Below are 21,765 nucleotides of genomic sequence, written 5' to 3'. Positions count from 1 at the left end.
ATCTTAATGCCAGAGAATTGTCAGTCTTGACTTCCCCCCCTAAAGAATGCTGTCTTCTTTTGTATCTCCCATCTTTTGTGCCTCCCAAGTAGGCACCCATTTAATAGTGATACTGTTGTGACTGTTGAGTATCTGTGAATCTGAGATCTCATACTGATGTGGAGAAGAAGGGTGGGGAGGTGAGAGCATCATTTCAATGCTAGAGTCTATGTAAAATATTTAATACATGTTATTTAGTTGCACTAAGCACTCAAATCCAGATTGATTAGGAGAAAGGAATATAGCCTTGGTTGGTGTGGCTCAATTGGTTGGGCGTTGTCTTATGCAGGAAGAGGTTGCTGGTTCGATTGCTAGTCAAGGACACATGCCCTGTTGCTGGCTCCATTCCTGGTAGGGATTGTATAGGAGGCAGCCAGCCAGTGTTACACTCTCACATCATTGGTTCTCTCTCTTCTTTTCCCTTCCTCTCTCTCTAAAACTCAATAAACTATTTTAAAAAATATATACCATACTTTAAAAAAGAAGAAGAAGAAGAAAGAATCCAGAAAGGTTGCCATTATTTCCCAGATATCATTTGGGAAGTTTGCATTCATTTTAGACAATCTGTGGATGGCACCTGATCCCCAGCCTTGGGTTTTTTCACTGGTTGTCTGATGTGATCTTTATTAATTGTGACCTGTGTTTTGGGGTCTTTTTTCCCTTCCTTGTCCGTTTCCCTCTAGGGTGTCAACGTGTGGGCTTTGGTAGCAGCCATTGTTCTCCTCTCCAGTAGTGTGAATGACATCCAGCAGTTACTCTTCTGCTTCAGAAGACCAAGCTCCACTGTGACAATGCCAGACATCACTGAGACCTTATACTGCATCGCCGTGCTTCTCTATGCCATGAGGGAGAAGGGAATCAACATCAGCAATCGGTAAAGTGGTGGGAGGGAGAATGAAAACTCCGATAGAGTGAAAGGTCCTAGACATGCAACAAGTCCCAACTCTGCCACTTGCACACTAGGCAAGCCATAAAACTCACACAGCTCAGTTTTGTTACCTAGTGAGGAGAGACAGATACTGCATAAGTAAATATGTTAAACAAGAACATTTTACTGAGTCATTAGTAGTGCAAAGAAAAAAAACCAGAGTGATAGGCAAGGGAAATGAGGAGTACTACCTTAGATTGGGTGAGAAAAAGCTTCTCTGAGGAAGTAACATCTGAATTGAAACCTGAATGTCAAGAAGAGCTGGCCATTTTTGGGGAGAGAGCATTTTAGCAGAAGGAATAGATAACTTAAGGGCCCAAAGATGGTAATGGATTTAGTATATACAAAGAACAGAGAAGTTTAGTGACAAGTATGTGGTGAATAAGAGGGAAAGTGGTATATGATTATGAGAGTCTGCAGTGACCAGATGAAGGAAAATGTTGTGTAGACCAGGTAAGGAGTTAGATGACATTTAAGGTATGAAGCGCAGCTCCTGGAAGGCCCTGGCATGGAGATAGGCAGTGTGACAGTGCAGAAGATCCAGGAGAACCATACGTTCTAGAGAGGAGATTCGGATTTCCTTTCTGGAATTAGTGAGACTTAGGAGGAACATGGGATGGCACTAGATGAACTGTGGCCAGTCAGTCATGGTAAAGTTCAAGGATGGAACATTTAGTCTCCAGGAATGTCAGAGTATTTGCTGTGTTTCTGAGATACATTTCAATTCATTCATTAAATATCACTTATGTTGTTCCCACTCCATGGCATTGAGATGTGGAAGAAGGAGCTTCATGACATAATTCAGACAAGACAAATACACAAATGATGAATAATGACCATAAATGCAAATATGAACCTACAAATTATCTGCACGTTTACATGAACCTAGATGAGGAATGGGAAACATGTATGTTGTGTTTATATCATTTTTTTCCTGCTTTACCTGGGAGGTAATCTTTTATTTTTCCACTTGTAGCAAGGATTGCTATCAAATTCCATTCATTGGGCTAGAGACCCTTGTGGTGTAAACGAAAAACTTGCCCCTCACATACACTTGTGAGTTCATTATTCTCAACTCCAAGCTCTAACAGTATACAGTCCTGGGAGATAATATTTTTTTATTTTTTATTTTTTATTGATTTTAGAGAGGAAGGGAGAGGGAGAGAGAGAGAGCTATAAACATCAATGATGAGAGAGAATCATTGGTTGGTTGCCTCCTGCACACCCTCCACTGGAGATCAAGCCCACAACCCAGGCACGTGCTCTTGACCGAAATGGAACCCAGGACCCTTCAGTCCACAGGCCGACACTCTATCCACTGAGCCAAACCAGCTAGGGCCTGGGCGATAGAAGGAGATGAGTTTCGGCTCATGTGAACATAAGAGAGATTTGGAGTGACTTGTGATGGGACATGTTTAACCATGTCCAGTGCCTCTGTTGAGTGCACTCTGTTGTCTTTGGTTCTTATTGGTGACTTGGAGGATGTTTTGTTTTCTAGTTCTTGGTAATCATATCTTGTTAGCCGTGTAGCACCCTTCCTTTGGAACCTTAAAAGATAGAAAGTGCTTCATGCTTCTATCTAAACCAATATCACCTCACAGGGAGCAACGGAGGCTCACAAAGATAAGACTACGTTACATTGATGTTGAACAAGAATCTCACTAGGAGCGGAATTTACATTTGTTTTCAACTGATTCATATTGTTTTTGTGATTATTTGTCTCTATGGTAGCAGCTAATGCCTTTTCCCCAAAGAGCATGCCCTGGTCTCTGTCCTTTTGCCATTGCACTCTGGAGCCAGGGTCTTTTCCAGAACTGTGCTCTCTAAGAGGGCTTTGGTCAGCTCTAGGTATATTTAAATTATTTTATTTCCTTCTTATCATAAAATGGTGGTAATTTTTTATTTTTATTTTTTTTTGGAAATGGTAAAGAATCTAAATACAACCGAGGAAAAATAAGATACAGATTATGACTTAATTTGATACTCTCTAAATCTGCTTTTTTCCTGTTAGGATTCATTACAACATCTTCTATTGCCTGTATCTTCAGGAGAATTCCTGTACTCAGGCCACAGAAGTTAAAGAGGAAACATCGGTTTGGCCAGGGTATGTATATAGATAAGTAAGAGAGAGAGAGGGAGAGAGGTTTTCCATTCTTGACTCTTTCTCATACTTAAGGAGGAGAGGTGTTTTGTTTTAACAATTTTATTGAGGTGTAATTTACATAAAATTCACCCATTTTAATTTTACAATTCAATGATTTTTAGTAATTTTACTGAGTGTGCAATCAATATCATAATCTAGTTTTAGAACATTTTTATCACCCCAAAAGGGAGATCTTTTCTTTGGTTAAATTTTGTTCATCTGATTTGCCTGTTTGGTTTTTGATAGTCTATCATCTGGTCTTTTCAATTCCATTGTGTTTTTCTAATTTCTCTTCTGTAATGATTATAGCAGGAAAACAACCATCCAACTTACACATGAACAACAGCTGATTCTGAACCATAAGATGGAACCTCTCCAGGTGGTAAAAATTATGGCATTTGCAGGTAAGGGAGCTCGCCAATACTGGAATAGAGAGTCAGGTTCTTGACTTATTACTGCATCCCCCTTCCCTATTACCTGCCAGAGTACCTTTACCTGGATTTGTTATTGAACTACTTCAATGAAATAATCTAAAAAGCAGTTGCCAATTAAATCTTGGTTTCTCTTACCACACCAGGGAGCATCCACATTCCTGGTGAGACAAATAGTTCATAGGAATTAGTTTGCAGAGTAATTACCAAAGGGATTGATCCAACCCGTCATTTATCATCATATATGCTCAATCACTGATTGCTTATGGATGGGCAGGTCACATTAATCTCCTTTCAGAGTTTCAGTAGCTCCTGATTTCTGTTGGGTGAAGTCTAGAAGGCCCTTCCACCATTTGGTTCTAACCTACATTCCTAAATATATTTTCGACTCTTCTCATGCCTCAGTCAGATCATTGTCCTTACAGTTTCTTAAAGTACTTAGTGATCTTTTTTCTGAACCTTTGGTCATGCTATTTTCCTACCTGGAACTTCTTTCCGGTTTTTTTCTGCCTACATATCTTACTAAAAACAACAATAGCAATTTCTTAAATGCCTGTCATGTGCCTGGCACTGTGATAATCCTAACAGCATTCTGTAAGGTTAGTTAGTTATCGCTGTTTTATAGATGAGGATTTGAAGCTCAGAGAAATTAAAATTACTAGCCCTAGGTTAAATAAACAAATAAGTGATAGAAGTAGAATTACTAGGTGTACTGGTTAATAATGCTGATTTTTTTCAATAGATGGAGTTACACATATGTTGATATGTATGCGATTTGATATGTATACTGTTTTGTTGTATTGCTCCTTCAGATTACAACTTGTTCCGATCGATAGCACACACGCTTTCTGAGCAGCACTTCAAAACATACAAAGAAGTGGAAAATTGGGTCTCTGACTGGTCTGCCTCAAAACAAGAACATTTCTATTGGGACGATATCCACAAATTACCTGAAAGATGGGGAAATGTGTAGCTAGCGGTGGACATTACTTTGAATAATACACTTTTGATGTTTTTCTTAAAATTATTGTGTTTTGTTTGGATTACAAAATCCGCATTATTAGCCGGTTAATAGTTACTCTGTATTATTAACCAGTTAATAATTAATCTGCATTTTAACTGGTTAATAGTTAATCCTCATCATTAACTGGTTAATAGTTAATCCTCATCATTAACTGGTTAATAGTTAATCCTCATCATTAACTGGTTAATAATTAATCTATATTATTAATCGGTTAACAGTTAGTTAATCCGTATTATTAACTGGTTAATAATTAACCTGCATCATTAACCGGTTAATAATTAATCTGCACTACTAACCAGTTAATAATACAGATTTTCTTGTTTTGAGGCAAACCATTCAGAGACCCAATTTTCCGTTTCTTCGTACGTTTTGAAGTGCTGCTCAGAAAGTGCGTGTGCCATCGATCGGAACAAGCAGTAATCTGAAGGAGCAAGGTCTGGTGAATACAGTGGGTGGGTTAATATTTCCCAGGCAAGATCTTTTAAAGTGTCTTTAACAGATTTTGAAGTGTGTGATGGTGCGTCATCATGAAGCAAAATTATTTGCCGTGTCTTTTGGCCCATTCTGGTCGTTTTACGATCAAAGTGTGGTTCAGATTGATTATTTGTTATCAGTAGCGACCAGTATTAATGGTTTCACCTGGTTTTAGAAGCTCATAATACACCACACCTTCCTGATCCCACCAACGCAGAGCATTGTCTTCTTTCCGAAGCAATTTGACCTTGCATTCGATGTTGATGATTGACCTGGATCAAACCATGATTTTGTGCGTTTGGGATTCTCAAAATAAATCCACTTTTCATCGCCATTCACAATTTGATGCAAAAAAGACTTTTGTGCCATTGAAGCAACATTTTACTGATGACTTTTTGGTTTCCCATTTGTCTTTTGTTCAGTTGATGTGGCAACCATTTTCCTTCCTTTAAAACAGTGGTTCTCAACCTTGGCTGCACATTAGAATCACCCTGGGAATCTTTTTAAAATCCTGATTTCTGGGCCTCATCCTCCGGAAATTCTGTTTCTTTGTTACTAATATTGTGGCCCCACCCCATAACAAAGAAACAGAATTTCTGGAGGATGAGGCCCAGAAATCAGGATTTTTAAAAGAATCCCAGGTGAATCTAATGTGCAGCCAAGGCTGGGAACCACTGCTTTAAAATCTTTCCCATTGCTTGTAAATGATTGGAAATTGTTTGCTGAGCAATGTTTAATCTTTCTGCAAGTTGTTTTTGAGTTTGACACACATTTTCATCCAATAATACTTGTAATTGTTGGTCGTCAAACTTTTTTGGTTGACCTGGATGTTCTTTGTTTTTTACATCAAAATCATCACTTTTAAAGCGTTTGAACCAGCATTCACAAATATCTTGAGATGGAGCATCTATACTAATAAAAGAGTAATATGCTAATTAGACCCGGAGACCTTCTGGACAAAGCCGGGGGCTTGCCAGCCTGCAAACCACCCCGAAACAGCCCTCAGCCCCTTGCCCAGGCCGGCCATGTCCCCCAGCCGGGACCCTCATCCTGAAGAGGGTGTGGCCAGCCTGAAAACGGCCCTCAGCCACTCATCAGGCTTGCCACATCCCCCAGTAGGAACCCCTACCCCGATGGGGGTGTGGCCAGCCTGCAAACGGCCCTCAGCCCCTCGCTCAGGCTGGCCATGCTCCCCTGCGGGGACCCTCACCCCGATGGGGGCGTGGCCAGCTTGCAGACAGCCATCAGCCCCTCACCCAGGCTGGCCATGCCCCTCAGTGGGGACCCTCACCCTGATGGGGGTGTGGTCAGCCTGAAAACGGCCTTCAGCCCCTTACCCATGCTGACCATGCCCCCCAGTGGGGACCCCCACCCCGATGGGGGCTTGGCCAGCCTGCTTCCACCTGTGTAGCAGGCCTCTATCTTCTATACTAATAAAAGGGTAATATGCTAATTAGACTGGGAAACCTTCCAGATGTCCTTCCGGACAAAGCCATGGTGGCGGGGCCAAGGCAGAGGCGGTTAGGGGCGATCAGGCCATGAGGGGAGGGCAGTTGGGGGTGAGAAGGCCTGCAGTAGGGGGCAGTTGGGGTGATCAGGCCGGTGGGAGGGGCAGTTGGGGGCAAGCAGGCCTGCAAGGGGGGGCAGTCAGGGGCAAGCAGGTCAATAGGCAGAGTGGTTAGGGGCAATCTGCAGGCAGGCAGGTGAGCGGTTAGGAGCCAGTGGTCCAGGATTGTGAGAGGGATGTCCCAGATTGGAGAGGGTGCAGGCTGGGCTGAGGGACACCCCACCCCCATGCACAAATTTTGTGCACCGGCCCACTAGTGTTCACCATAAGCTTCCCAAAGTATATGATAACTTTCAGCAGTACTTTTCTTCCAAATAAAGTAATGAATTAAAACTTCCCACAAATGCTCTATTTTTGGCACAAAATTTGACATTTTAGCGTAAAAATATCTATGATGTTAACACCTTTAGAAAATTTGACGTATGAAGTTTTGAAGCTTGTTGTCAATAAACAAAATAGCATAAATATCAAATCGCATATATATCAACATATGTGTAACTTCATCTATTGAAAAAAATTCGCATTATTAACCGGTACACCTAGTAAAAGCTGAATCTCTTTCTAAAAACCAGCATTTTTCCTCTTCCTCGCTTCACCCCCTTCCTCCCCTTATTCTTTGCTGTGTTGACTCCCATCATTTCTGGTTCTTCTTAATGGAGGCTTCTTTAGTCATTTGAGTCCTATATGATCTCTGAACTCTTACCTATAGCTAATTATACTTATTAACTGTTTCGTACCTGATTATATAATAGGAATAGCCAACACGCACACTTTATAAATACTACACTGTGTCATTCATCTTTAAAACAGCCCAATAAGGTTGGAAATGGAGTACTATTTTTCTTTTTTGACAGGTGAGATTTATTTTGTTTCCAAATCCATATTCTTTCTCACTTTACTGTGTTATCATTATACTCTTGTTTTGTTCTAATTGTTTCAACTGTATTGGTATTTTATTTCCAACTAGATTATATGGTAGGAACCTTGCTTCATGTTTTTTAATATACTCCTAGTACTTAGCATACAACTGTAAATGAACATATAGTAGGTACTCTACTCAAATAAATACTTTTTAAATGAATGACAGTAGACTAACTGAATGATTGAATGACTGGTAGAGAGGTAGGGCAGACAATAGAGTTCAGAATGAATCTTATTTGTATGCTCTTGCCATTGAAGCATTAATGAGTCCTAGGCCAGCCATAGTTACCATTTATTGCATTCTGCTGTTATTTTGATTATCTTTATCCTGCCTGACTCTACTGTTACTCATTCATGGCTGAGAAGCACACTGAAGTTCATTGAGACCAAGTGGCTTGCACTTCGATACTCAACTAACAGAGCCATGATTCCAACACAGGTTAATCTGGCTTAGAATCTGCTGTTCTTTTCACTATACTGTTGTTTATTTTTATCAGTATTGGAAACTTGTCATTGTCTAGTCTTAAGCAAGAGGCGAGATAAATGTGGATAAAACTTGATTAAGGCATTCTTTGGAACATTTTTTTTCTGGTCAGAGGGACATTTCCTTTCCTTTTGGTTTCCCCAGGCACTGGGAAGACATCTACCTTGGTCAAGTATGCTGAAAAGTGGTCTGGGAGCAAGTTTCTTTATGTGACATTTAACAAGAGCATCGCAAAGCAGGCCGAGCGAGTCTTCCCCAGCAATGTCACCTGCAAAACCTTTCACTCCATGGCGTATAGACAGGTTGGGCGGCAGTGAGTATTGTGTTGCCACCATTATTATTATGTCTAATTACTGTTTTCATGTTGCGATTATCATGATCACATATGGACTTATACCATAATGGCACTAAGAAAATTGAATGCTTTTATCTCCATTTATAGACAGGAAATAGAAAGATAGATGTAGTGATTTATACTTTTACCTGATAAAAATACACTGTTTACAAGTAATGTCTAAGGTTGGGCAATCTCTCTCATTTATCTGGAACTGCAGCACAGAAAGTCAGGATGACTTGTCTAGAGTTCAGAATATTAGCAGTATGATTGGTCAGTTTTAGGGTTTCCTTGGAACTGGGCAAGAGGGAGAAGACTAAGCTGAGGTGCAGTTGGCCCAGGTCTCTTGAGGCCTCTGAATCAGCATTCCCTTAGATATGAAGGCTTCAAGGAACTTTGAGTTTCCCTACTTAGGGGCCTCTTGGAGTTTGGTCTGCATCTTGAAGTAGTAGTAGTAGTAGTAGTAGTAGTAGTAATAGTATCTGCCATGAGCTACTTCATCTTCTGGGTTAATATATGTGAATTCCTGGAAGCCTAATGAAGCCATTTCAAATCATACATGGACATGGTTTAACTTCTCTGGCTTTTTCCCCCTCATGTATATGTGATACTGAGAGTGACCTTGTGGTGTCATTTCGGAGAAGGGGATTAGGAGTGGGGGGACACATTTTGTTGGCATTGCCAGTAAAGTCAAATACTGTTCATTTGGGATATGCATTACAGGTACCAGTCAAAGAAGAAATTGAATCTCTTCAAGTTAACACCCTTCATGGTCAATTCTGTCCTTGCTGAAGGGAAAGGTGGATTCATAAGGGCCAAGCTAGTATGTAAGACTTTAGAAAACTTCTTTGCCTCAGCTGATGATGAGCTGACTATTGACCACGTACCTATTTGGTGTAAGGACAGCCACGGACAGAGAGTCATGGTTGAACAGAGTGAAAAACTGGTGAGTATTGAAATATTGTTAGTATTAGGGATCTGGTGGTAAATGAGAAGAGTTGACATGATACAGTGTTATATTTGTCTTTCATTTTTTCATAATTGCTGGCAGGAAGTAATGGTGGAGGGTGAGACTATAGGCTAATCGTGATAGCTGGGAGTTATGAAGTGTTTTATTTGTGAAGAATACTCATGGCCATCTTGCTTAGTTCTCGCACTGGTTTTTCAATTTAGAAAATGAGGCACCGACCCAGGATTTATAGGAGTTTGTCACTGGGGCTGCTGGATGAATCTAAAGATTGGGAATCTCTTTTCTAATTTTTAAAATGTTTTTTTCAATCATTTGCCGTTCTTTTTATGAATTAACTAGAGGCCCAGTGCACAAAATTCATGCACAGGGTGTGGGGGGTGTCCCTCAACCCACCCCGCACCCTCTCTAATCTGGGACCCCTCGGGGGATCTCCGACTGCTGGTTTAGGCCCGATTGGCAGTCGGACATCCCTCTCACAATCCAGGACTGCTGGCTCCTAACTGCTCACCTGCCTGCCTGCCTGATTGCCCCTAACTGCTTCTGCCTGCCAGCCTGATCACCCCCTAACTGCACCCCTGCTGGCCTGATGGCCCCCAACTGCCCTCCCCTGCAAGCCCGATGGCCCCCAACTGCCCTCCCCAGCTGACTTGATCACCCACAACTGCCCTCCCCTGCTGTGACCTGCCTCCTTTGCTGGGACCCGCCTCCAGGCGGCTGAGACACCGGGACTGACCTCCTCCGCGCCGAGCCATGGGACCCCCAGGCCTCACCATGCAGAGTGACCACCGGGCCCTGCCTCCACTGTGCACACAGCCATCTTGTGGTGGCCATCTTGTGATGACATCACGTGAGGGCGTGATGCCACCTAGGATTTTATTATATAGGATTGTTAGTCATAAATCTAGAGACATGATCTAGCCTTTTCTAGTCCACCAGATTTTGTGTTGTCTGAGCAATGTTCTGTCACTGGGCTGTTGTGGAGCTGGAAGGAGGTTAGGGAAATGACTGCCACTCACCGAGCTGGGATGGTGCCTTTATTCTGACCTCTGCTCCTTATGTGGAAATGAAAGTGTGATTTCAGGGTGCTGTCTTTTCCAGGGTCTTAGGAGTTACCAATTACTTGTTTTCTAGAACAGTGTTCTTGAAGCAAGCCGCCTTTGGGACAACATGCGGAACCTGGGGGAATGCAAAGAAGAGGCTTACCAAATGACTCATGATGGTATGCAAGTTTCCAAATCTTCCTGTTCAATGTAACTGCTTTAGTTATGAATTCTGACTGTTGTTACTCCCTTCTTTTAGGCTACTTGAAACTCTGGCAGTTGAGCAAGCCTTTGCTTGCCTCTTTTGACGCCATCTTTGTGGATGAGGCCCAGGACTGTACCCCAGGTAATAAACTATTCTGGACATCAGTAGTCTCAAATACTTAGAAACAATGTCATCCTATCTAATAAAAGAGAAACATGGTAATTGGCGTATGACCGCTACCCTTCCCATTGGCTAATCAGCGAGATATGCAAATTAACTGCCAGCCAAGATGGCGGCCGACAGCCAGGCAGCTTGAAACTAACATGAGGCTTGCTTACTTCAGTGACGGAGGACTCCAATGTTCCCCGCCTGCTGCTGCAGGCCTCTGAGCCTGCAGTCTGAAACATTGTAACAAATATAGAAGATAAACAAAACCCCAGAAACCAGCTTTCAGTGAGCCGGGATCTCAGAGCTGGAGCTGATACAGTGTCTCGATTATAGAACCCAGCAGAGGCCTCAGAGCTGGAGCCTCAGAGCTAAAGCTGGCCCAGAATAAAAAAAAAAAAAGAAAAAATGGAGCAGTTGGGAGCTTCAGTCACCCGCGAGCCTGAAAACAGCCCTCAGCCCCTCACCCAGACTGGCCAGGCACCCCAGTGGGGACCCCCACCCTGATCCAGGACACCCTTCAGGGCAAACCAGCTGGCACCCACTTGTGCACCAGGCCTCTACCCTATATAGTAAAAGGGTAATATGCCTCCCAGCACCGGGATCAGTGTGACAGGAGGCAGCGCCCAAACCCTCTGATTGCCCTGCGGCTCTGTGTGTGACAGGGGGCGGGGCCACAACCTCCCTATCCGCCCTGCTCTGTTCGTGACAGGGGAAGGCGCCCCAACCTTCTGATCAGCCCTGCTCTGTGCATGACAGGGGGGAGCTCCCGAACTCCCTGATCGCCCTGCGGCTCTGTGTGTGACAGGGTGCGGCGCCCCAACCCCCCCACCCCCCCACGGGCTCTGCTCTGTGTGTGACGGGGTAGAGCCATAACCTCCTCATCGGCCCTGCCCTGAATGTGAGAGTGGCGGTGCCCCAACCCCCTGATCGGTCCTGCTCTGTGGGTGATAGAGGGCGGCGCCCCAACCCCCGCTCCCCCCACGGGCCCTGCTCTGCGTGTGATGGGGTAGAACCATAACCTCCCCATCGGCCCTGCCCTGAGTGTGAGAGTGGCGGTGCCCCAACCCCCTGATCCACCCTGCTCTGTGTGTGACGGGGTGGTGCCCCAACTACCCTTTGGCCCTACTCTGTGAGTGACAGGGAGGAGCTCCTCAACCCCCTGATGGGCCCTGCTCTGTGCGTGACAGGGGGGAGCTCCCCAACCCCCTGATCAACCCTGCTCTGTGCGTGACAGGGGGGAGCTCCCCAACCCCCCTGATGGGCCCTGCTCTGTGCGTGACAGGGTAAGGAGCCCCAACCTCCCTGATGGGCCCTGCTCTGTGCGTGACAGGGGGCAGCGCCCCAACCCCCTGATCGGCCCTGCTCTGTGCGTGACAGGGGGTGGCGCCGCAACCTCCCCATCAACCCTGCCTTGAGTGTGACGGGCGGTGCCCCAACCCCCCAATCGGCCCTATCCTGAGCGTGACTGAGGGTGGCATTGCAACCTCCCAATCCACCCTGCTCTGTGCATGACAGGGAGCGGCGCCCCAACTCCCCAATCGGCCCTGCTCTGAGCCCGACCAGGGGCTGCACCTAGGGATTGGGCCTGCCCTCTGCCACCCGGGAGCAGGCCTAAGCCAGCAGGTCATTATCTCCTGAGGGGTCCCAGACTGCAAGAGGGCACAGGCCGGGCTGAGGGACCCCCCTTCCCCCCCGAGTGCCCAAATTTTTGTGCACCGGGCCTCTAGTGATTATATAAGAGGATATGTATGTGAAATAAATTGATTATTCTCATTTGTCCTAAAGAAGAGGAGCAAGTGATACTTAGTTATTCAGAAAGCCTTTATTATTTGATTTTGGATTTCAGCAGTTGTCCTTTCCCCCACCCAAGGCAGATTAATTTTCCTCTAAATGTTTTGCTAAAGGCACAGGTCATCAGATGATAGGGACCTAGACTCATGGTGAGTGGGAAAAGATGGTTAATTTAGAGTAAACAATTTGTGTTGTATACTTTTCAAGTGGCTAATCCTATCTAATAAAAGAGTAATATGCAAATTGACCATCACTCCAACACACAAGATGGCCGCCCCATGTGGTCAAAGATGGCCGGCAGGGGAGGGCAGTTGTGGGTGTTTAGGCCAGCAGGGGAGGGCAGTTGGGGGTGACTGGGCTGGCAGGGGAGGGAAGTTAGGGGTGACCAGGCCTGCAGGGGAGGGCAGTTGGGGGCAACCAGGCTGGCAGGGGAGGGAAGTGAGGGGTGACTAGGCTGGCAGGGGAGGGCAGTTGGGGGTGACCAGGCCTGCAGGGGAGGACAGTTGGGGGCAACCAGGCCTGCATGGGAGGGCAGTTGGGGGCAACCAGGCCTGCAGGGGAGGGCATTTCGGGGCGATCAGGCTGGCAGAGGATGGCAGTTAGGGGTGATGGGGCCAGCAGGGGAGCAGTTAGGCATCGATCAGGCTGGCAGGAGAGTGGTTAGGAGGTGATCAGGCTGGCAGGCAGAAACAGTTAGGGGCAATCAGGCAGGCAGGCAGGCAGTTGGGAGCCAACAGTCCTGGATTGTGAGAGGGATGTCCAACTGCCCATTTAGGCCCGATCCCCACAGGGGTTCCAAATTAGAGAGGGTGCAGGCTGGGCTGAGGGACATCCCCCCCCCCCCGCATGCATGAATTTCGTGCACCGGGTCTCTAGTCCTATATAATAAAAGCCTAATATGCAAATTGTCCCCTTGGGCGGTCATTCGACCGGGAGTTTGACTGGGAGGCCAGGAGTTCGAGTGCTTGCTATGATGTGTGCTGACCACCAGGGGGCAGGTGTCAGCGACGCAGTGCTGGCAATGGGTGGCAGTAAAGGCGCTGCCAGCCCAGATGGGCCCCAACAAGAGCGGGACTGTGGCGGGATGATAGAACAGGTGAGCGAGCAGTGCCAGGCCAAGGTGGGTGTGAGCAGAGGCTCAATTGCCCCTCAGATGGTGACCAGCCATGGCGGTGGGGGGCGGGGCTGCCACCCGGCTCCCAGGCACTGAGGGAGCCAGGTGGGGGGGCCCCAGCCCTGACCAACTGCCCTGCACGTGGTGACCAGCGACAGCGGCGGGGGATGGGGCCACTGCCCAGCTCCCAGGCGCTGAGGGAGCCAAGCAGGGGACCCGGCCCCCATCGATCACCCCACAGGGGGGATGGTGGAGCAGGTGAGGGGGCGGCGCCACGCCAAGGCAGGGTTCCAGGCAGGGCTGCGAAGCTGGGGGCGTGAGCTGGGGCCTGATCTCCGCAGGCCACCCTGAGGGACCCCACCTCTGCACGAATTCGTGTACTGGGCCTCTAGTAGAAAATAGGCAGTGTGACTTTGTAGGTTATTTTGAGACCTTAAGTTATAATATTAGTGAGACAATATAATTTACCTCATTTTATATTTGCCTGTGTGATTTTTTATATACAAAAATGTGTTCAGGACTGAAAGTAATCTACATTCCTAGGATTGGAAACTCTTTTGTCTGTTGTGAAATCATTTCTTTGGACTGAGTGTGCCTGTACTACAGGACAAGACAACTCTGTTGTGCAGTGCGCCCTGGCTCAGTTTTATGAAAGCATTTTCATCCCTTTTTATCTGAAGTGTGGTTTCTTTTTGTGATGTGGGTTTCCTTTCTTTGAGATTCTTTCGTTCCCTCTTGTTGTTTGCAGCTATCATGAATATAGTTCTGTCTCAGCCATGTGGGAAGATCTTTGTAGGGGACCCTCACCAGCAGATCTATACCTTCCGTGGTGCAGTCAACGCTCTGTTTACAGTCCCTCACACCCATGTCTTCTATCTCACACAGGTAAGAGCTCTCTTTGCTCCTGAAGCACATAAACAAGCATTCTGGTTCACTATCCTTGTTTTTCAGTGGTTACTATGTGCTAGGACCTGTGCCAGGTTTTGTGTCAGTCTCACAGTATGTAGCCACTCCTTGCTTCTAAGCAGTGGTTCACTGTGGTTCTCAGGGTATCTGCGAAGCCCAATGGTTTTTATAATAGTAATTTGCTTTTTTCATTATGTTAATATTTGAACTGATGATGCAGAGCAATGGTGGGTGAAACTGCTAGTGCCTTCTCATGGACAAGGTGTTGGCATTGAACAGTACTAGCAGTCATTGTATTCTTTACTTCAGTGCACTTACAGAGTTTAAAAACAAAAAGCAACAAGAACTCCCCCCCACCTCCCTGAAAACCCAAAACAAAATAGTTCTGTTAAAAATGTACTTGATACAGAAAAAATGATTAATTTTATTAACTGCTGTCCCTTGAGGACATACATCTCTTTAATGTGATGAAGTGGGAGGTATGAATAAAGTACTTCTGCCCACTGAAGTATGTTGGTTGTCTAATGAAGAGCACTTTTGTGATTGAGTTGTGAGCTACACTGGCAGCTGTTTTCTTATAGTAGTACCATTTGTCATTGAAAGAACTGCTGACCGACCAACTCTGGTTATTTAGATTTGGGTTTTTAGCATTTTCTCTAAAATGAATGAAATGAGCTGTGACTCATTGCCAAGCGGGGGACCAGGAGCAAGTGATAAAAGCGGGGGAAAATCTTTGTTTTCAAGTGAAATCTAAATTTTGATGTCTGCCACTATGAGCATGACAACCCATGGTGTCCTTGATTGTCCAAAAAGGTTACTAAACTCCCCTCCCCTTTTCAATATGCATGTGTGTAAGGCTGAATTATCTTTGTCTTTCAACCAAAACAACATGTCACCACAGATAAAATGTAGACAGAACTGAGAATTCAGTTGTCTTCTATTCAGCTTGGCATTAAAGAGATTTGCAAAAATGTAAAACAGAGACACTTTTTCTTCCTGCTAAATGTTTTTTGTTTTAGAAAATATATTTTAAAAGTATGTTCTTTGTGTTATTATGCAATTGGGTTTATTATTATTATTTTTAATGAATCAAAGTTTCTAATGTGGTAACATAGTTAGATACAATTCATAAATAAAAGCTCCTTCAGAGCCTCAGCAATTTTTAAAAGGGTAAAGAGGTGCAAGAACCACTGTTTTTAAGAAACACTTCCAGTTAGAGGCTATGAGATGTGCCAACTATTCAAGAGTAATCTGAACTGTTTTGTTCTGTTATAGAATCCTGCAACCTTCTCTGTGACTTTATTCTTTTGAGTTCCTGTTGTATTCTAGGGTGATTTAGGGTAATGTCAACTCAGAGTAACTTTTTTTAATAGACATTTTCAGATTTACAGAAGAATTGAGATAGTAGTACAGAAATTTCCCATATGCCGTGCATTCAGTTTACCCTATCCTATATAATAAAAGCATAATATGCTAGGTGTCCAACCGGTCACTATGACGTGCACTCGCCACCAGGAGGCTGATGCTCCAACTGGTAGGTTAGCTTGCTGCTGGAGTCCGGCCAATGGGGACTGAGCGAGAGGGCTGGACACTTCCTGGAGCCCTCCCGCGGTCCCTTCCCGGCTAGCCCTGATTGAGACTGGGTGAGATGACCCTGATTGGCCTGGATTGCTGGCCAGTCCAAGGGACCCCACCCATGCACGAATTTGTGCACCCGGCCTCTAGTTATTAACAGTTCATTAATTGTGGTGCATTTGCCACAATTAATGAACTAGTATTGGAGCGTTATTATAAAGCCCATAGTTTATTCAGATTTCCTTATTTTTTTTCTAATGTTCTTTTCTGTTCTAGGATCCTATGAAGGTTACCATACCTTCATAACATGGCAGTTGTCATGTCTTCTTAACCTGTTGGCTGTGACAGTTTCTCAGACTTCTTTTGTTTTGGATAACTTTGACAGTTTTGAAGAGTACTAGTCAGGTGTTTTGTAGGATGCCTGTATTGGAACTTGTCTACTGTTTTTCTCATGATCAGACTGATGTTATGGGTGTTGGGGAGGAAGATCTCAGAACAAAACTGTCACTCTCATGACAATATTGAGGGACTATGATTTACGACCGTTGATGTTGACCTTGATAATCTGGCTGAAGTAGTGTTTGTCAGGTTTCTCTCCCTGTCCCCTGCCCTTTCCATACTATATACTTTGGAAGAAAGCCACTATACTTAGCCCTCACTCAAGGAATAAGTGTTGGACTATCTGTATAAATTATTTGTAATTCTTCTGCAAGAGGGATTTGTGTCTTCTCTCCCATTTATTCATTTACATCAGTATGGACTGATTATTTTATAATGTTGGTTATGATGCACTCAGGAAAGTTCTATAGCAACAAACTCTCACTTTCCTTAGACTGTATTATTGATGTTCACCAAAGTATATAATACTTTATTACCTTAAGTTAGAAATGCACAAAAAAGGCAATGAATATCATGAGTTTGGTGAAGAATGGTATCTTTCCAGCTGCAGTGTTAAGCAGACTTTTGAAGGGCAGGTAATTGTTTTGCCATGCACTAGAGCAGGGAGAGTTCAGGTAATGCTCAGGGAATAATGATTATACTTGTGGCTGGTTATGTAGGGCAATGATTTAAATTAATATTGAAAAAGTTTCTAAGGCAAGGAGAGAAACTCTCCCTTCCCCCCTCCCTTAATCTTTTGTATAATTTATACTTGTTAGATTTGATTTTGAAAGAAGGGTAAAGGTTGCTTAAAAGAAAAATTTGCCATTGGTTTTGGGAATAGAAGGAAATAGGCTGTTTAGGCTGTGATGAATCTTTAAAATGTATGCATCACCTGTTCTTCCTGTATTATTCTTCCTTTTCTAAAAAATTGCTTAAAATATGTTTTTATTAATTTCAGAGAGAGAAAGGTAGAGAGAGAGAGATACATCAATGATGAGAGAAAATCATTGATCAACTGCTTCCTGCACACCCCTACTGGGGATTGAGCCCACAACCCCGGGCATGTGCCCTGACCTGGAATCAAACCAAACCGTGACCTCCTGATTCATGGTTGACGCTCAACTACTGAGCCATACCGGCCAGCCAGGCTGCTCTTTTTTTTTTTTTAGCAAGTGCATGACTTGAAGACTGTTCTGGGAAAGATTGATCTGACAGAGGTATAGAAAGGCATTGGCAGTGGGAGGAAACTGGAGGGAAAGAGACCAAGTAAGTTAGGCATGAAGTTTGAGTTTTGGAGCTGACCTGGCAGCAGTAGTAAGAAATATATTATAGAAAATATGGTGGACGAATTATCAGGATTTGGATTTGGGGACAAGAGGAACAAAAAAGGCAACTAAAGTTTCATGATAGAAAATGCTATTCTGAAAACTTAGAAATAAAGTCAGTGGTTCTTTGTTAAGCTCCTGTTCAGTTTGTTAACTAACAAGTGGGTTAACAGTACGGAATTTCCAAATATGCTCTCCAGGTAAGGTGAGCCAGAATGATCACTTTGGCAAGGCCAAGACTTGATAATGATAGAAATGTGCTAACATACTTCAGGGAGAATTTGCTAACTCTCTCTCTCTCTCTCTTTTTTTTTTTTTTTTGCTGTTTTCCAACAGAGTTTTAGATTTGGTGTGGAAATAGCTTATGTGGGAGCTACTATCTTGGATGTCTGCAAGAGAGTAAGGAAAAAGACTTTGGTTGGAGGAAGCCATCAGAGTAAGGTTTTCAGTTATTTTTATTTTATTTGCTACAAAAATCAGTTTTCCTGTTTATTTGGATTTGCTGTAAAGTTTATGCTGTCTCCCAAAAGGTGGCATTAGAGGTGATACAAAGGGGCAGGTGGCCTTGCTGTGCCGGACCAATGCCAATGTGTTTGATGAGGCTGTACGCGTGACTGATGGAGAAGTACCTGCAAGGATACATTTGATTGGGGTAAGAGTAAATTTCTGTTGACTGCTTCATGCACAGAAACATTGCAGACAAATATAGCCAATGGAAATGTTCAGTTTAGTTAGGATTATTATGCAAGCAAGCATTTGGGTTTTTGACAGTTTTCACCATCTGCACTGTGACTGAAGTCTTTCTCCCTGACAATTATGATTATGCTAGCCAAGTATTCCTGTACAGTCAGATCCAAAAAAGAACTGAGGATCTCCTACTATTTAAAAAAAAAAAATGCCCTTCTCACCTTTGGCTGTGCAAATGAGGCTGCTGGCTACCTGCAAATGTTTCGTGTGTGTTGTTTATTAGTGTAAGAACGGGTAAGGTGATAACACAGCTGGGACAGGCTAATGGGCTCCAGTGGATAGAAAGTGAATACCTAGTTCTAGCTCTGGCTCTGTCACTAACTTTGTGTGGCTTATGGCAAGTCACAACTTCTGTGTGCCTCATTCTCTCCTTCTCTAAGATAAAAATAATGCCTTTTCTTTACCTGTTTCATGGGGAAGTTAGGTTTCGGTGACATTTATATGGCATTTTTAACTCTTTGACTAAAGTTATATGACTAAAAGACATTTGCTCATTTATTTATGAAAAAATATTTTTGAGGGCCTACTATGTGTAGCCACTCAGTAAATATTGAGTGAATCATAATCACCAAGATGTTCTCACTTCTCTTTTTTATTTATAAAGATCTTATAACTCAGTTATAGGAAAAAATTCAGCCTTAATCTCAGTATTTCATATAATTCTCATTTTTGCTAATTATTTGTCTTTGTCTTTCTACATGTGTATTTTTGCATAATTTTCATTATAGTGTGCATTCAAAAGTATGCTGTTTTAACTCAACACATAAGCATTTCTTTCATGTTGCTACTATAATGTCATTACAACATTTCATATAGTGGATATAGCATAATTTAGCTATTTTTCTTATTATAAGAAAATACCAGTAGTTCTTGGGGAGTACCATTTATGCTGGGCATGATATAAAGTAAGTTGCTCTCTTCCCCTCTCTGTATCTGCTCATCACCTGTAGCATGTGTCATTACACATGATCACATCTGGTTTCCAATTATAATGTATACTGTCTTATTTTCTATGTTAATGTGTATGTTTCCCTTCCCAAAATGATGATAAATCCTTGGAGTGTGGAGCCTTTGACACGTATTTCTTCTGTACTGGGGCCTGATGCTGTGCAAATGCTGCATCCCCCAGCCAGTGCTCAGTACATGCTTCTAAGTAGAATTGGTCTGAACTGTGACACAGTCAGACCCTCTCCTCCAGGAGCTAATAGCCTTTTAAAACATAATAATCTGGACCTATAGATATTCTCTAGTTCTTTTCTCAAAAGAAATAATGGTAAGTATTCATAGCCCATACTTTGTATTCAAGTATTCTTTATTGCAACCTTTTCTTATATTCCTGAAAGGTAGATGATTTAAATTGTTCTTTTTTTTTTTTTTACAAGGAAAGGTGCAGCTAGTTCTTGCCTTTTTTAAAACAGGAAGAATTTGAGGTAGCAGCTAAAACTTAGCATTTGATAATCCTGAATTTTCAGGCTGCATTATAGTCCCGGGCTTTTATTTATTTATTTATTTATTTTTAGTCCCGGGCTTTTACACTTGATAAAGTTTCCTGCTTACGATTCTTATACTTTGGGTACAATTTGAGATCTGTTGCCAAGAAATCATATAATTTCATACTCACATCTCTACAGTTGGTTTACTTTTGTTTTGTTAAGACAAAAACAAAACAAAACACAACAAAAAACCCCAAAAATCCCACCAAAAAACTTTTTCAGGGGATTAAATCATTTGGATTGGACAGAATCATTGATATTTGGATCCTTCTTCAGCCAGAGGAAGAACGGAAGAAACGTGAGTACCCTCCTGGCCATGGTACAGTGGATAGAAGCACTGCAGTGACAAGGGATGGGAGAAGGACGGGCATATTCTGAGTCAGAGTTTTTAAATTCTGGAGAAGGGTGGAACTAGTGTTGCTCTTTTCCCATCAAGACTGGGATCCCTGAGGCCTCCGGTTTTCAGAGGTACTGATAACTTTTTCCATATCCTTCTCTCAGGAGTCCTAAATTTATTTCTATTGTTGGTCTCTTAGGCTGTCTTCCCTCATCAACTTTTCTGTCTGCCTGGGCAACTTTACCATTGAAACTTCTGTATGTGCCCCAAATGATCATTGCTAACATTTCTATGGCACTTGTCTTTTCATTATGGTGCTATTTCAAATCCCTGTGAAGTAGGTAAGGATCTCAAGGATAGGGCTTTTGGCCCTCAGTTTAGAGATGGAGAGGCTAAAGCACAGGTCATTTCACTGACTTGCCCATGAACACACAGTAGGTTAGTGATGTAGTCAGGACTAGAACCTGGATCTCCCAGCCTTAAGACCATTCACTTTATGCTATTGGTTAGGAATGTGTAGCTGCTGCCATTATATGTCAGTGCAGCCTGTATCACATTAACCTGTGTCTGTATTCTCCTTAGGAAACCTCCTTATTAAAGACAGGTTTATTAGAAGATGGGTGCACAAAGAAGGCTTTAGTGGCTTCAAGAGGTATGTGACCGCAGCCGAGGATAAGGAGCTTGAAGCAAAGATTGCTGTTGTTGAAAAGTATAACATCAGGATTCCAGAACTGGTGGAAAGGATAGGAAAATGCCACATAGAAGACTTGGACTTTGCAGGTAAGGAAAATACTTAGTTCTTCACTTCCCACCAGTAGGAGGAACAGATGCTACTCTCAGGTGTCTCAGGTCTTCCAGTGCTTCTTGCCTGTGTGAGTATCATGTGTGACCAAGGGCTGCTTTGTTGTGTTCCTGCATTGCTTGAGAGAAGGGAACAGAGCTTCCATTCTTTTTTTTAAAAAATAATTAAATCTTTATTGTTCAGATTATTACAGTTGTTTCTCTTTTTTCCCCCCATAGCTCCCCTCCATCCGGTTCCCACCCCGCCCTCTGCCCTCACACCCCCCCTCCCCACACTGTCCTCATCCATAGGTGCACAATTTTTGTCCAGTCTCTTCCTACATCCTCCCCACCCATTTCCCCCCCAAGAATAGTTAGTCCACTCCCTTTCTATGCCCCTGATTCTATTATATTCACCAGTTTATTCTGTTCATCAGATTATTTATTCAATTGATTTTTAGATTCACTTGTTGATAGATGCGTATTTGTTGTTCATAATTTGTATCTTTACCTTTTTCTTCTTCCTCTTCTTAAAGGATACCTTTCAGCATTTCATATAATCCTGGTTTGGTGGTGATGAACTCCTTT

At 43.4% G+C, this 21,765-nt stretch overlaps 1 protein-coding gene and 1 non-coding gene across 7 annotated transcripts in view; one reads left to right on the top strand and one right to left on the bottom strand.

The window, feature by feature from the left end:
• FBH1 (F-box DNA helicase 1) overlaps positions 1-21,765 on the top strand; it is a 64,516-nt gene that overhangs the window by 23,570 nt on the left and 19,181 nt on the right. For 5 of the 6 annotated variants that reach the window (XM_036342077.1, XM_036342109.1, XM_036342102.1 and 2 more), the window contains 12 exons: positions 723-913; positions 2,979-3,071; positions 3,420-3,514; positions 8,156-8,324; positions 9,069-9,291; positions 10,447-10,534; positions 10,615-10,701; positions 14,382-14,518; positions 18,157-18,256; positions 18,351-18,472; positions 20,283-20,358; positions 20,980-21,177. In XM_036342077.1, coding sequence (XP_036197970.1) covers positions 723-913; positions 2,979-3,071; positions 3,420-3,514; positions 8,156-8,324; positions 9,069-9,291; positions 10,447-10,534; positions 10,615-10,701; positions 14,382-14,518; positions 18,157-18,256; positions 18,351-18,472; positions 20,283-20,358; positions 20,980-21,177 — 1,579 coding nt within the window. The remainder of the gene's footprint in view (positions 1-722; positions 914-2,978; positions 3,072-3,419; positions 3,515-8,155; positions 8,325-9,068; positions 9,292-10,446; positions 10,535-10,614; positions 10,702-14,381; positions 14,519-18,156; positions 18,257-18,350; positions 18,473-20,282; positions 20,359-20,979; positions 21,178-21,765) is intronic. The other variant, XM_036342083.1, reaches the window with a different exon arrangement.
• LOC118661607 lies at positions 1,936-2,066 on the bottom strand. Its single transcript, XR_004969384.1, has one exon. It is a non-coding gene; the product is annotated as a small nucleolar RNA SNORA62/SNORA6 family (small nucleolar RNA).

The sequence above is a fragment of the Myotis myotis genome, unplaced genomic scaffold (assembly GCF_014108235.1).
Source record: "Myotis myotis isolate mMyoMyo1 unplaced genomic scaffold, mMyoMyo1.p scaffold_m19_p_1, whole genome shotgun sequence".
Taxonomy (NCBI): domain Eukaryota; kingdom Metazoa; phylum Chordata; class Mammalia; order Chiroptera; family Vespertilionidae; genus Myotis; species Myotis myotis.
Note: the sequence above shows the minus strand (reverse complement) of the source record. Positions and strands in the feature narration are given on the sequence as shown.